The 14,099-nt window shown below is 41.5% G+C and overlaps 1 protein-coding gene across 1 annotated transcript in view; it reads left to right on the forward strand.

The window, feature by feature from the left end:
• LOC128657557 (ADP-dependent glucokinase) overlaps positions 1 to 14,099 on the forward strand; it is an 86,073-nt gene that overhangs the window by 35,848 nt on the left and 36,126 nt on the right. Inside the window, exon 4 of the mRNA XM_053711933.1 lies at positions 1,404 to 1,594. Coding sequence (XP_053567908.1) covers positions 1,404 to 1,594 — 191 coding nt within the window. The remainder of the gene's footprint in view (positions 1 to 1,403; positions 1,595 to 14,099) is intronic.

The following is a 14,099-nucleotide window of genomic DNA, read 5'->3' on the forward strand; positions in this document are numbered from 1 at the left end:
TTACACAGATAAGGGAAATCACCAATATTTTTAAATTTGTGTTTATTGATGCTAATAATGATTATTTTTCCTTTAATGTCTAAAACAGTTAAATAGATAAAACATTAAATACATTTATATGTACATTTCAGGCACCTCCCTCTAATTTTTGGTGCCGTACGACGCTGCTGTCCTGGGCCCCTATCTGTCGCCATCTTGCTAAAACTAGCGAGATTGCGCTATTTCTGCACGCCCCACGAAAAAAAAATATTTTTAAAAAAAACTTTCATTTTAGTACTGGCAGATTAGGGTGACCATTGTGGAGTGGGAGAGGGAAGATAGCTGTTTGAGAGGGATTAGGGAGGGATCAGGCAGTGGGATGTGTCAGGTGGGAGGGTAATCTTTACACTAAAGCTAGAATTAACCCTACAAGCCACCTAATTAACCCATTCACTTCTGGGCATAATACAAGTATTATGCACAGCTGCATTTAGCGGCATTCTAATTATCAAAAAGTAATGCCAAAGCCATATATGTTTGCTATTTCTGAACAAAGGGGATCTCAGAGAAGCATTTACAACCATTTGTGCCATTTGTGCTGTTTGTAAATAATTTCAGTGAGAAACCTAAAGTTTGTGAAAAAGGTAACATTTTTTTTTTATTTGATCGCATTTGGCGGTGAAATGGTGGCATGAAATATACCAATATGGGTCTAGATCAATACTTTGGGTTGTCTACTAAAAAAAAATATATAGTTTTGATAGGTAAATATAAAATAAAGGCTCTATTTCTGTTTAAATGTAGTGATGGCAAAATGCTCTGGTCTTTTAAGGAAATTTTTGTCTGAAATACCCGGTCCGTAAGGGGTTAAACTTTTATCATCAAATTTGTTTTACTCTCTTGGTATTATTTCTTGAAACCTTAATATAGGCTCATATGCTAATTTCTAAGCCCTTCGAGGCCGCCTCTTATCTCAGTTCATTTTGACAGTTTTTCACAGTTAGACACTGCTAGTTCATATGTGTCATATAGGTAACATTGTGCTCACTACCGTGGAGTTATTTATGAGCCCACACTGGCTAAAATGCATGTCTGTCAAAAGAACTGACATAATGGGCAGTCTGCAGAGGCTTGAATACAAGGTAATCACAGATGTAAAAAGTGTATGTATATGTGTGTGTATGTGTGTGTGTGTGTATATATATATATATATATATATATATATATATATATATATATATATATAATAATATTGTAGGTTATGCTAAACTGGGGAATGGGTAATAAAGGGATTATCTATCTTTTTAAACAATAACAATTTTGGTGTAGACTGTCCCTTTAAATGTATTTAAATATAATAGTGTTCTTAAATGTTTTAATGATATGAATGAGAAGATGAGCCATTTTTAATTGCTTTTTTTCAGGAGATATGTATCGAATGAGACTTTATTCCGAAAGCTTGTGGATACCTCCAAAAGCCTCTCTGAAATGCGCTGGGCTCTTGGAGGAAATGCGCCAGTCATGGCCAACCGCTTAGCAGCAGAGGGATGCGATGTCTTACTTGGGGGGCGTCTCAGTACTGAGGAAGTTAGTGTTCTTTCTGATCGTATCACAAGTGAGTATGTGCAAGTGAGAATTTGGGCACAAGTGATTATGACATTTGGGTTACAATTGTGACCAATTTTCCAATCAAACTGGCAGGTACAGGTGCTACTTTGGTTTGCCTTGCCTGCTTGATTTCAAAAACTTAACTGAAATTTTAGAATTTTAAAAATATTGGCCAAAATACCCGAATGCGGTAGTAGGAGGCTATTTTTGGTATTTGGCTCTTTTCTGAGCCGAATATCTTCTTCTGCAAGTGAAACACACTAAGATCTGGATTTGCACATATCTTAATTTGTTTCACTTGCACAATAGGATATTTGGCTCTGAAAATAACCTACTTCTGCAATCAGAAGTGAACGAAATTCCCGAATGCACTTCTCTAATACCCAATACAAACAAGCTGAATTCAGACATTTGCAATGAGCTATATTTAATGGTGTATCTAGTCTTTGTGCTGCCCTAGGCACTGGGATATCTGGTGTCTATACAGCAGTTTTAGCTTATAATGAATGTATTTATCACAACCAGAGTCATGCACTCCCACTAAACTATCTGGGATAATAAATTTGTTATAAGTTAGTAAATAACAGAATTATGTACAGGTCATAGAGTATCTCTCTTGTCCAAAGAGCATTTTCCAGCCAGGATTCAGAGAAAGTAGGCCCAAACGGTGTGTATCTCTGTTTTACAAAGTGAGTCTGCTCCTTTCTTGCATAGTGTGGCAGGTTATATCAGTGATAAATCACTCCTTCAATCTGGATACGCCCTTTGAGTCAGAGCTCACCTCTCATAGGTTACTGGGGAATTGCAATTTGGTTATCCAATCCCCATGATGGTATTTCCTTGGCTGCAATTCTCATATTGAACACCGGGGGAACAGGAGTAGGAATGTAGTTTCATTTGTCAAATATATTAACTGTTTAAAGATATATTTATATCTTTATAGAAATGTACATTTAATACATCTATAATTTCCCAGCTTTAATAAACTATTTGTTCAGTATATGGCCCATCTAATATAATTTAGCATGTATTTTTGAGACTAAACGTGGGTACACTTAGAATATATATATATATATATATACACATACATATGATATATATTTCCTACTATTTTATATCATTTATATATAGTCTGTAAGTAGCAGTCAGATGTAATAAATCATATAGCCATATCTATATTTGAGCATCATTCCATTTTTATATAACTACAGTATATTCCATATTTAGTGTACACCACATTTTCCAGTCCTCTCCATATTCCATACGTACCTGCAACTGGAATTCTGTAGTGATCAATTAGATATTTTTGTATCTGATCTTATTCTATTTACTACAAATATTGCATATCTGGATATCACTTTAATATTGAGTGCATAAACTATATGATATGATGCAGGGCACACATTACATAGGTATTTATATACCAGTATCTACTAGCCATATTTGGAACCTTATTTGTACATGAGATGTCTGAAAAACAAAATAAAATGATATTTATTCATTCTGAAACAGTTTCTTAAACATTTTAAATTCACCAATACAACTATTTGTTCACTCTACTTCATATTTAATGTATATTGTATCCCCTGGATTCATATATATTATTCATATAATCTGGACATATTAATTTATATAAAACTATATGGACAATTTGTCTAAACTTTGACTCCCAGTATTTTCATATTTGCCAGTGTCCCTTTTCAGACATCATATGTAGATTCAGGCCTTCAAAGTGAATTCATTGTCTCAACATTTGTATATCATACAAGTGCTAATTAACTACTTTCTTGAAGATTCTTAGTATATTTCAACTAAAGCACAGAATTGTGCCACCGTCACGCCAGGGGGTGGTGATCTGGGTAGGATGTACTGTATATTAAGTTAATTTTAATTAGAGTTTATACCTTATGGTTGGGGAACAAATGTCTGTTTCTCTTGTAAGGTGTATCCAGACCACGGATCATCCATTATTTGTGGGATATTCTCATTCCCAACATGAAGTTGCAAGAGGACACCCACAGCAGAGCTGTCTATATAGCTCCTCCCCTAACTGCTATATCCAGTCATTCTCTTGGAACTCTCAACAAACATGGAGGTAGTAAGAGAGAAGTGGTGAAATGTAGCTGTTATTTTACTTCAATCAAAAGTTTATTATTTTTAAATGGTACCGGAGTTGTACTATTTTGTTCCAGGCAGAAAAATAGAAGAATCTGCCTGTGATTTCTATGATCTTAGCAGGTTGTAACTAAGATCCATTGCTGTTCTCACACATGACTGAAGAGAGAGAACTTCAGCGGGGGAATGGCGTGCAGGTTATCCTGCTATGAGGTATGTGCAGTTAAGATTTTTCTAGAAGATGTGAATGCTAGAAAATGCTGCTGATGCCAAATTTATGTAAGGTAAGCCTGAATACAGTGATTTAATAGCGACTGGTATCATGCTTACTTTCTGAGGTAATACTCTTTTATATTTACAATATAAAATGTTTGCTGACATGTTTAAATGTTTCTCTTGTTAAGTGTATCCAGTCCACGGATCATCCATTACTTATGGGATATTCTCCTTCCCAACAGGAAGTTGCAAGAGGATCACCCACAGCAGAGCTGCTATATAGCTCCTCCCCTAACTGTCATACCCAGTCATTCTCTTGCAAGCCTCAACCAAGATGGAGGTCGTAAGAGGACTGTGGTGTTTTATACTTAGTTTATTCTTCAATCAAAAGTTTGTTATTTTTAAATGGTGCCGGAGTGTACTGTTTATCTCAGGCAGTATTTAGAAGAAGAATCTGCCTGCGTTTTCTATGATCTTAGCAGAAGTAACTAAGATCCTTTGCTGTTCTCACATATTCTGAGGAGTGAGGTAACTTCAGAGAGGGAATGGCGTGCAGGTTTTCCTGCAATAAGGTATGTGCAGTTAATATTTTTCTAGGGATGGAATTTGCTAGAAAATGCTGCTGATACCGAACTAATGTAAGTAAAGCCTTAAATGCAGTGAGAGCTACTGGTATCAGGCTTATTAATAGAGATGCATACTCTTATAAAAATGTAATATAAAACGTTTGCTGGCATGTTTAATCGTTTTTATATGTATTTGGTGATAAAACTTATTGGGGCCTAGTTTTTTTCCACATGGCTGGCTTGAATTTTGCCTAGTAACAGTTTCCTTAGGCTTTCCACTGTTGCAATATGAGTGGGAAGGGCCTATTTTAGTGCTTTTCTGTGTAGCTAAAATTACTGACACAGACATCCAGCTTCTTCCTGCATGATCCAGGACATCTCTGGAGGGCTCAAAAGGCTTCAAAGTCGTTTTTGAGGGAGGTAAAAAGCCACAGTAGAGCTGTGGCAGTTGTTGTGACTGTTTAAAAAAACAAACAAACAAAAAAAAAAAACGTTTTTGTCTTTTATTATTCCATTTTGGGTATTAAGGGGTTAATCATCCATTTGCAAGTGGGTGCAATGCTCTGCTATCTTGTTACATACACTGTAAAAATTTCGTTAGTGTAACTGCCTTTTTTCACTGTTATTTCAAATTTTGACAAAATTTGTGTTTCTTAAAGGTGCAGTAACGTTTTTTATATTGCTTGTAAACTTGTTTAAAGTGTTTTCCAAGCTTGCTAGTCTCATTGCTAGTCTGTTTAAACATGTCTGACACAGAGGAAACTACTTGTTCATTATGTTTGAAAGCCATGGTGGAGCCCCATAGGAGAATGTGTACTAAATGTATTGATTTCACCTTAAACAGTAAAGATCAGTCTTTAACTATAAAAGAAATATCACCAGAAGATTCTGACGAGGGGGAAGTTATGCCGACTAACTCTCCCCACGTGTCAGACCTTTCGCCTCCCGCTCAGGGGATGCACGCTAATATGGCGCCAATTATATCATAGCGATTACCTTGCAGGACATGGCTGCAATCATGAATAATACCCTGTCAGAGGTATTATCCAGGTTGCCTGAATTAAGAGGCAAGCGCGATTGCTCTGGGGTTAGGAGAAATACAGAGCGCGCAGATGCTGTAAGGACCATGTCTTATACTGCGTCACAATATGCAGATCATGAGGACGGAGAGCTTCAGTCTGTGGGTGACATCTCTGATTCGGGGAAACCTGATTCAGAGATTTCTAATTTTAAATTTAAGCTTGAGAACCTCCGTGTGTTGCTTGGGGAGGTATTAGCTGCTCTGAATGACTGTAACACAGTTGCAGTACCAGAGAAATTGTGTAGGCTGGATAAATACTATGCGGTACCGGTGTGTACTGATGTTTTTCCTATACCTAAAAGGCTTACAGAAATTATTAGCAAGGAGTGGGATAGATCGGGTGTGCCTTTTTCCCCACCTCCTATATTTAGAAAAAAGTTTCCAATAGACGCCACTACACAGGACTTATGGCAGACGGTCACTAAGGTGGAGGGAGCAGTTTCTACTTTAGCAAAGCGTACTACTATCCCGGTTGAGGACAGTTGTGCTTTTTCAGATCCAATGGATAAAAAATTGGAGGGTTACCTTAAGAAAATGTTTATTCAACAAGGTTTTATTTTACAGCCCCTTGCATGCATTGCGCCTGTCACGGCCGCAGCGGCATTCTGGTTTGAGGCCCTGGAAGAGGCCATCCATACAGCTCCATTGACTGAAATTATTGACAAGCTTAGAACACTTTAAGCTAGCTAACTCATTTGTTTCTGATGCCATTGTTCATTTGACTAAACTAACGGCTAAGAATTCCGGATTCGCCATCCAAGCGCGTAGGGCGCTATGGCTTAAATCCTGGTCAGCTGACGTGACTTCGAAGTCTAAATTACTCGACATTCCTTTCAAGGGGCAGACCTTATTCGGGCCTGGTTTGAAGGAAATTATTGCTGACATTACTGGAGGTAAGGGTCACACCCTTCCTCAGGACAGGGCCAAAGCAAAGGCCAAACAGTCTAATTTTCATGCCTTTCGAAATTTCAAGGCAGGTGCAGCATCAACTTCCTCCGCTTCAAAACAAGAGGGAACTTTTGCTCAATCTAAGCAGGCCTGGAAACCTAACCAGTCCTGGAACAAAGGCAGGCAGGCCAGAAAGCCTGCTGCTGCCTCTAAGACAGCATGAAGGAACGGCCCCCCACCAGCGACGGATCTAGTATGGGGCAGACTTTCTCTCTTCGCCCTTTACAAAGTTCTGGGCTCACTTCTGGCGGTTCTAAGACCGCAAGGCATAGCGGTGGCTCCGTATCTAGACGACATCCTGATACAGGCGTCAAGCTTTCAAGTTGCCAAGTCTCATACAGAGATAGTTCTGGCATTTCTGAGGTCGCACGGGTGGAAAGTGAACGAGGAAAAGAGTTCTCTATCCCCACTCACAAGAGTCTCCTTCTTAGGGACTCTTATAGATTCTGTAGAAATGAAAATTTACCTGACGGAGTCCAGGTTATCAAAACTTCTAAATGCTTGCTATGTTCTTCACTCCATTCCGCGCCCTTCAGTAGCTCAGTGTATGGAGGTAATCGGCTTAATGGTAGCGGCAATGGACATAGTGCCATTTGCGCGCCTTCATCTCAGACCGCTGCAATTATGCATGCTGAGTCAGTGGAATGGGGATTACACAGATTTGTCCCCTCTGCTAAATCTGGATCAAGAGACCAGAGATTCTCTTCTCTGGTGGTTGTCTCGGGTACACCTGTCCAAGGGTATGACCTTTCGCAGGCCAGATTGGACAATTGTAACAACAGATGCCAGCCTTCTAGGTTGGGGTGCAGTCTGGAATTCCCTGAAGGCACAGGGATAGTGGACTCAGGAGGAGAAACTCCTTCCAATAAATATTCTGGAGTTAAGAGTGATATTCAATGCTCTTCTAGCTTGGCCTCATTTAGCAACTCTGAGGTTCATCAGATTTCAGTCGGACAACATCACGACTGTGGCTTACATCAACCATCAAGGGGGAACCAGGAGTTCCCTAGCGATGTTATAAGTCTCAAAAATAATTCGCTGGGCAGAGTACCACTCTTGCCACCTGTCAGCAATCCATATCCCAGGCGTGGAGAACTGGGAGGCAGATTTTCTAAGTCGTCAGACTTTCCATCCGGGGGAGTGGGAACTCCATCCGGAGGTGTTTGCTCAGTTGATTCATCGTTGGGGCAAACCAGAGTTGGATCTCATGGCGTCTCGCCAGAACGCCAAGCTTCCTTGTTACGGATCCAGGTCCAGGGACCCAGAAGCGACGCTGATAGATGCTCTAGCAGCGCCTTGGTTCTTCAACCTGGCTTATGTGTTTCCACCGTTTCCTCTGCTCCCTCGACTGATTGCCAAAATCAAACAGGAGAGAGCATCAGTGATTCTGATAGCACCTGCGTGGCCACGCAGGACTTGGTATGCAGACCTAGTGGACATGTCATCCTTTCCACCATGGACTCTGCCTCTAAGACAGGACCTTCTGATACAAGGTCCTTTCAATCTTCCAAATCTAATTTCTCTGAGACTGACTGCATGGAGATTGAACGCTTGATTCTATCAAAGCGTGGCTTCTCTGAGTCAGTCATTGATACTTTAATACAGGCACGAAAGCCTGTTACCAGGAAAATCTACCACAAGATATGGAGTAAATATCTTTATTGGTGTGAATCCAAGAATTACTCATGGAGTAAGGTTAGGATTCCTAGAATATTGTCTTTTCTCCAAGAGGGCTTGGACAAAGGATTATCAGATAGTTCCTTAAAGGGACAGATTTCTGCTCTGTCTATTCTTTTGCACAAGCGTCTGGCAGAGGTTCCAGACGTCCAGGCATTTTGCCAGGCTTTGGTTAGAATTAGGCCTGTGTTTAAACCTGTTGCTCCCCCGTGGAGCTTAAACTTGGTTCTTAAAGTTCTTCAAGGAGTTCCGTTTGAACCCCTTCATTCCATTGATATTAAACTTTTATCTTGGAAAGTTCTGTTTTTGATGGCTATTTCCTCGGCTCGGAGAGTCTCTGAGCTATCTGCCTTACAATGTGATTCTCCTTATCTGATTTTTCATGCAGATAAGGTAGTCCTGCATACCAAACCTGGGTTTTTACCTAAGGTGGTTTCTAACAAGAATATCAATCAAGAGATTGTTGTTCCATCATTGTGTCCTAATCCTTCTTCAAAGAAGGAACGTCTTTTACATAATCTGGACGTAGTCAGTGCCTTGAAGTTTTACTTACAAGCTACTAAAGATTTTCGTCAAACATCTACCCTGTTTGTCGTTTACTCTGGACAGAGGAGAGGTCAAAAAGCTTCGGCAACCTCTCTTTCCTTTTGGCTTCGGAGCATAATACACCTAGCCTATGAGACTGCTGGACAGCAGCCCCCTGAAAGGATTACAGCTCATTCTACTAGAGCTGTGGCTTCCACCTGGGCCTTTAAAAATGAGGCCTCTGTTGAACAGATTTGCAAGGCCGCGACTTGGTTTGCGCTTCACACTTTTTCCAAATTTTCCAAATTTGATACTTTTGCTTCTTCGGAGGCTGTTTTTGGGAGAAAGGTTCTTCAGGCAGTGGTTCCTTCCGCTTAATCCTGCCTTGTCCCTCCCATCATCCGTGTACTTTAGCTTTGGTATTGGTATCCCATAAGTAATGGATGATCCGTGGACTGGATACACTTAACAAGAGAAAACATAATTTATGCTTACCTGATAAATTTATTTCTCTTGTAGTGTATCCAGTCCACGGCCCGCCCTGTCCTTTTAAGGCAGGTCTAAATTTTAATTAAACTACAGTCACCACTGCACCCTATGGTTTTTCCTTTCTCTGTTTGTTTTCGGTCGAATGACTGGATATGACAGTTAGGGGAGGAGCTATATAGCAGCTCTGCTGTGGGTGATCCTCTTGCAACTTCCTGTTGGGAAGGAGAATATCCCATAAGTAATGGATGATCCGTGGACTGGATACACTGTTTTTTATATATACTTTGGTGATAAAACTTTATTGGGGCCTAGTTTTTTCCACATGGCTGGCTTAAATTTGCCTAGAAACAGTTTCCTGAGGCTTTCCACTGTGTTACTATGAGTAGGAGGGGCCTAATTTAGCGCTTTTTTGCGCAGTAACTTTTACAGACTGAGACATCCAGCTTCCTCCAGGAGTCCCCTGAATGCTATAGGACATCTCTAAAGGGCTCTTAGGCTTTCCAAAATCGTTTGTTGGGGAAGGTAGGCCCACAGCAAGGCTGTGGCAGTTTGGTGTGACTGTTAAAAAACGTCTATATCGTTTTTTTGATCCGTTTTTTGAACTAAGGGGTTAATCATCCATTTGCAAGTGGGTGCAATGCTCTGTTAGCTTATTATACACACTGTAAAAATTTTGTTTGATTTACTGCCTTTTTTCACTGGTTTTCAAATTCTGACAAAATTTGTTTCTCTTAAAGGCACAGTACCGTTTCTTATATTTGCTTGTTAACTTGATTTAAAGTGTTTTCCAAGCTTGCTAGTCTCATTGCTAGTCTATACAAACATGTCTGACATAGAGGAAACTCCTTGTTCATTATGTTTAAAAGCCATTGTGGAACCCCCTCTTAGAATGTGTACCTAATGTACTGATTTCACTTGAAGCAATAAAGATCATATTCTGTCTTTAAAAAATTTATCACCAGAGGAATCTGACGAGGGGGAAGTTATGCCGACTAACTCGCCCCACGTGTCAGACCCTTTGACTCCCGCTTAAGGGACTCACGCTCAAATGGCGCCAAGTACATCTAGGGCGCCCATAGCGTTTACTTTACAAGACATGGCGGCAATCATGGATAATACACTGTCAGCGGTATTAGCCAGACTACCTGAATTTAGAGGAAAGCGAGATAGCTCTGGAGTTAGACGAAATACAGAGCATACTGACGCTTTAAGAGCTATGTCTGATACTGCCTCACAATATGCAGAAGCTGAAGAAGGAGAGCTTCTTTCTGTGGGTGATGTTTCTGACTCAGGGAAGATGATGCAACCTGATTCTTATATCTCTACATTTAGATTTAAGCTTGAACACCTCCGCGTGTTACTCAGGGAGGTTTTAGCTGCTCTGAATGACTGTGTTCCAATTGCAGTGCCAGAGAAATTGTGTAGACTGGATAAATACTATGCAGTGCCGGTGTGCACTGATGTTTTTCCAATACCTAAAAGGTTTACAGAAATTATTACTAAGGAATGGGATAGACCAGGTGTGCTGTTCTCTCCGCCTCCTATTTTTAGAAAAATGTTTCCAATAGACGCCACCACACGGGACTTATGGCAGACAGTTCCTAAGGTGGAGGGAGCAGTTTCTACTCTAGCAAAGCGTACTACTATCCCTGTCGAGGACAGTTGTGCTTTCTTAGATCCAATGGATAAAAAGTTAGAGGGTTACCTTAAGAAAATGTTTATTCAACAAGGTTTTATCCTACAGCCCCTTGCATGCATTGCTCCTGTCACTGCTGCTGCGGCGGTCTGGTTTGAGTCTCTGGAAGAGGCTTTACAGGTAGAGACTCCATTGGATGACATACTTGACAAGCTTAGAGCACTTAAGCTAGCCAATTCTTTTATTTCTGATGCCATTGTTCATTTGACTAAACTAACGGCTAAGAATTCTGGTTTTGCTATCCAGGCGCGTAGAGCGCTATGGCTTAAATCATGGTCAGCTGACGTTACTTCAAAGTCTAAGCTGCTTAACATTCCCTTCAAGGGGCAGACCCTATTCGGGCCTGGTTTGAAGGAGATTATTGCTGATATCACTGGAGGAAAAGGTCATGCCCTTCCTCAGGATAGGTCCAAATCAAGGGCCAAACAGTCTAATTTTCGTGCCTTTCGAAACTTCAAGGCAGGTACGGCATCAACTTCCTCTAATGCAAAACAAGAGGGAACTTTTGCTCAGTCCAAGACGGTCTGGAGACCTAACCAGACCTGGAACAAGGGTAAGCAGGCCAAAAAGCCTGCTGCTGCCTCTAAGACAGCATGAAGGAACGGCCCCCTATCCGGTAACGGATCTAGTAGGGGGCAGACTTTCGCTCTTCGCCCAGGCGTGGGCAAGAGATGTCCAGGATCCCTGGGCGTTGGAAATTATATCCCAGGGATATCTTCTGGACTTCAAGGCTTCCCCCCCAAAAGGGAGATTTCACCTTTCACAATTATCTGCAAACCAGATAAAGAGAGAGGCATTCTTACACTGTGTACAAGACCTCCTAGTTATGGGAGTGATCCATCCAGTTCCAAAGGAGGAACAGGGACAGGGATTTTACTCAAATCTGTTTGTGGTTCCCAAAAAAGAGGGAACCTTCAGACCAATTTTAGATCTAAAGATCATAAACGAATTCCTCAGAGTTCCATCATTCAAGATGGAGACTATTCGTACCATCCTACCTATGATCCAGGAGGGTCAATACATGACTACAGTGGATTTAAAGGATGCTTATCTTCATATTCCGATACACAAAGATCATCATCGGTTTCTCAGGTTTGCCTTCCTAGACAGGCATTACCAGTTTGTAGCTCTTCCCTTTGGGTTAACTACAGCCCCAAGAATTTTTACAAAGCTTCTGGGGTCGCTTCTGGCGGTCCTAAGGCCGTGGGGCATAGCAGTGGCCCCTTATTTAGACGACATCCTGATACAGGCGTCAAACTTCCAAATTGCCAAGTCTCTCATACGGACATAGTGTTGGCATTTCTGAGGTCGCATGGGTGGAAGGTGAACGAGGAAAAGAGTTCTCTATTCCCCCTCACAAGAGTTTCCTTCCTAGGGACTCTGATAGATTCTGTAGAAATGAAAATTTACCTGACGGAGTCCAGGTTATCAAAACTTCTAAATTCCTGCCGTGTTCTTTATTCCATTCCTCGCCCTTCGGTGGCTCAGTGCATGGAAGTAATCGGCTTAATGGTAGTGGCAATGGACATAGTGCCGTTTGCACGCCTACATCTCAGACCGCTGCAACTCTGCATGCTCAGTCAGTGGAATGGGGATTACACAGATTTGTCCCCTCTACTAAATCTGGATCAAGAGACCAGGGATTCTCTTCTCTGGTGGCTATCTCGGGTCCATCTGTCCAAAGGTATGACCTTTCGCAGGCCAGATTGGACAATTGTAACGACAGATGCCAGCCTTCTAGGTTGGGGTGCAGTCTGGAACTCCCTGAAGGCTCAGGGATCGTGGACTCAGGAGGAGTCACTCCTTCCAATAAACATTCTGGAACTAAGAGCGATATTCAATGCTCTTCAGGCTTGGCCTCAGCTAGCGACAATGAGGTTCATCAGATTTCAGTCGGACAACATCACGACTGTGGCTTACATCAACCATCAAGGGGGACAAGGAGTTCCCTAGCGATGTTAGAAGTCTCAAAGATAATTCACTGGGCAGAGATTCACTCTTGCCACCTATCAGCTATCCATATCCCAGGTGTAGAGAACTGGGAGGTGGATTTTCTAAGTCGACAGACTTTTCATCCGGGGGAGTGGGAACTCCATCCGGAGGTGTTTGCACAATTGGTTCATCGTTTGGGCAAACCAGAACTGGATCTCATGGCGTCTCGCCAGAACGCCAAGCTTCCTTGTAACGGATCCAGGTCCAGGGACCCCAAGGCAAAGCTGATAGATACTCTAGCAGCGCCTTGGTCCTTCAACCTGGCTTATGTGTTTCCACCGTTTCCTCTGCTCTCTCGTCTGATTGCCAAGATCAAGCAGGAGAGAGCATCGGTGATCTTGATAGCGCCTGCGTGGCCACGCAGGACTTTGTATGCAGATCTAGTGGACATGTCATCTTTTCCACCATGGACTCTGCCGCTGAGACAGGACCTTCTACTTCAAGGTCCTTTCAACCATCCAAATCTAATTTCTCTGAGGCTGACTGCCTTGAGATTGAACGCTTGATTTTATCAAAGCGTGGTTTCTCCGAGTCAGTCATTGATACCTTAATTCAGGCACGAAAGCCTGTCACCAGGAAAATCTATCATAAGATATGGCGTAAATATCTTTATTGGTGTGAATCCAAGGGCTACTCATGGAGTAAGGTCAGGATTCCCAGGATATTATCTTTTCTCCAAGAAGGATTGGAGAAAGGATTGTCAGCTAGTTCCTTAAAGGGACAGATTTCTGCGCTATCTATTCTTTTGCACAAGCGTCTGGCGGATGTCCCAGACGTTCAGGCATTTTGTCAGGCTTTAGTTAGAATCAAGCCTGTGTTTAAACCTGTTGCTCCACCTTGGAGCTTAAATTTGGTTCTTAAAGTTCTTCAGGGGGTTCCGTTTGAACCTCTTTATTCCATAGATATCAAACTTTTATCTTGGAAAGTTCTTTTTTTGGTAGCTATTTCCTCGGCTCGTAGAGTTTCCGAGTTATCTGCCTTACAATGTGATTCTCCTTATCTGATCTTCCATGCAGACAAGGTAGTTCTGCGTACCAAACCTGGGTTTTTACCTAAGGTGGTATCTAATAAGAATATCAATCAAGAGATTGTTGTTCTGTCTTTGTGTCCTAATCTTTCTTCAAAGAAGGAACGTCTATTACACAATCTGGACGTGGTTCGTGCTTTAAAGTATTACTTACAAGCTACTAAAGATTTTCGTCAAACA

The sequence above is a fragment of the Bombina bombina genome, chromosome 4 (genome assembly GCF_027579735.1).
Source record: "Bombina bombina isolate aBomBom1 chromosome 4, aBomBom1.pri, whole genome shotgun sequence".
NCBI lineage: Eukaryota > Metazoa > Chordata > Amphibia > Anura > Bombinatoridae > Bombina > Bombina bombina.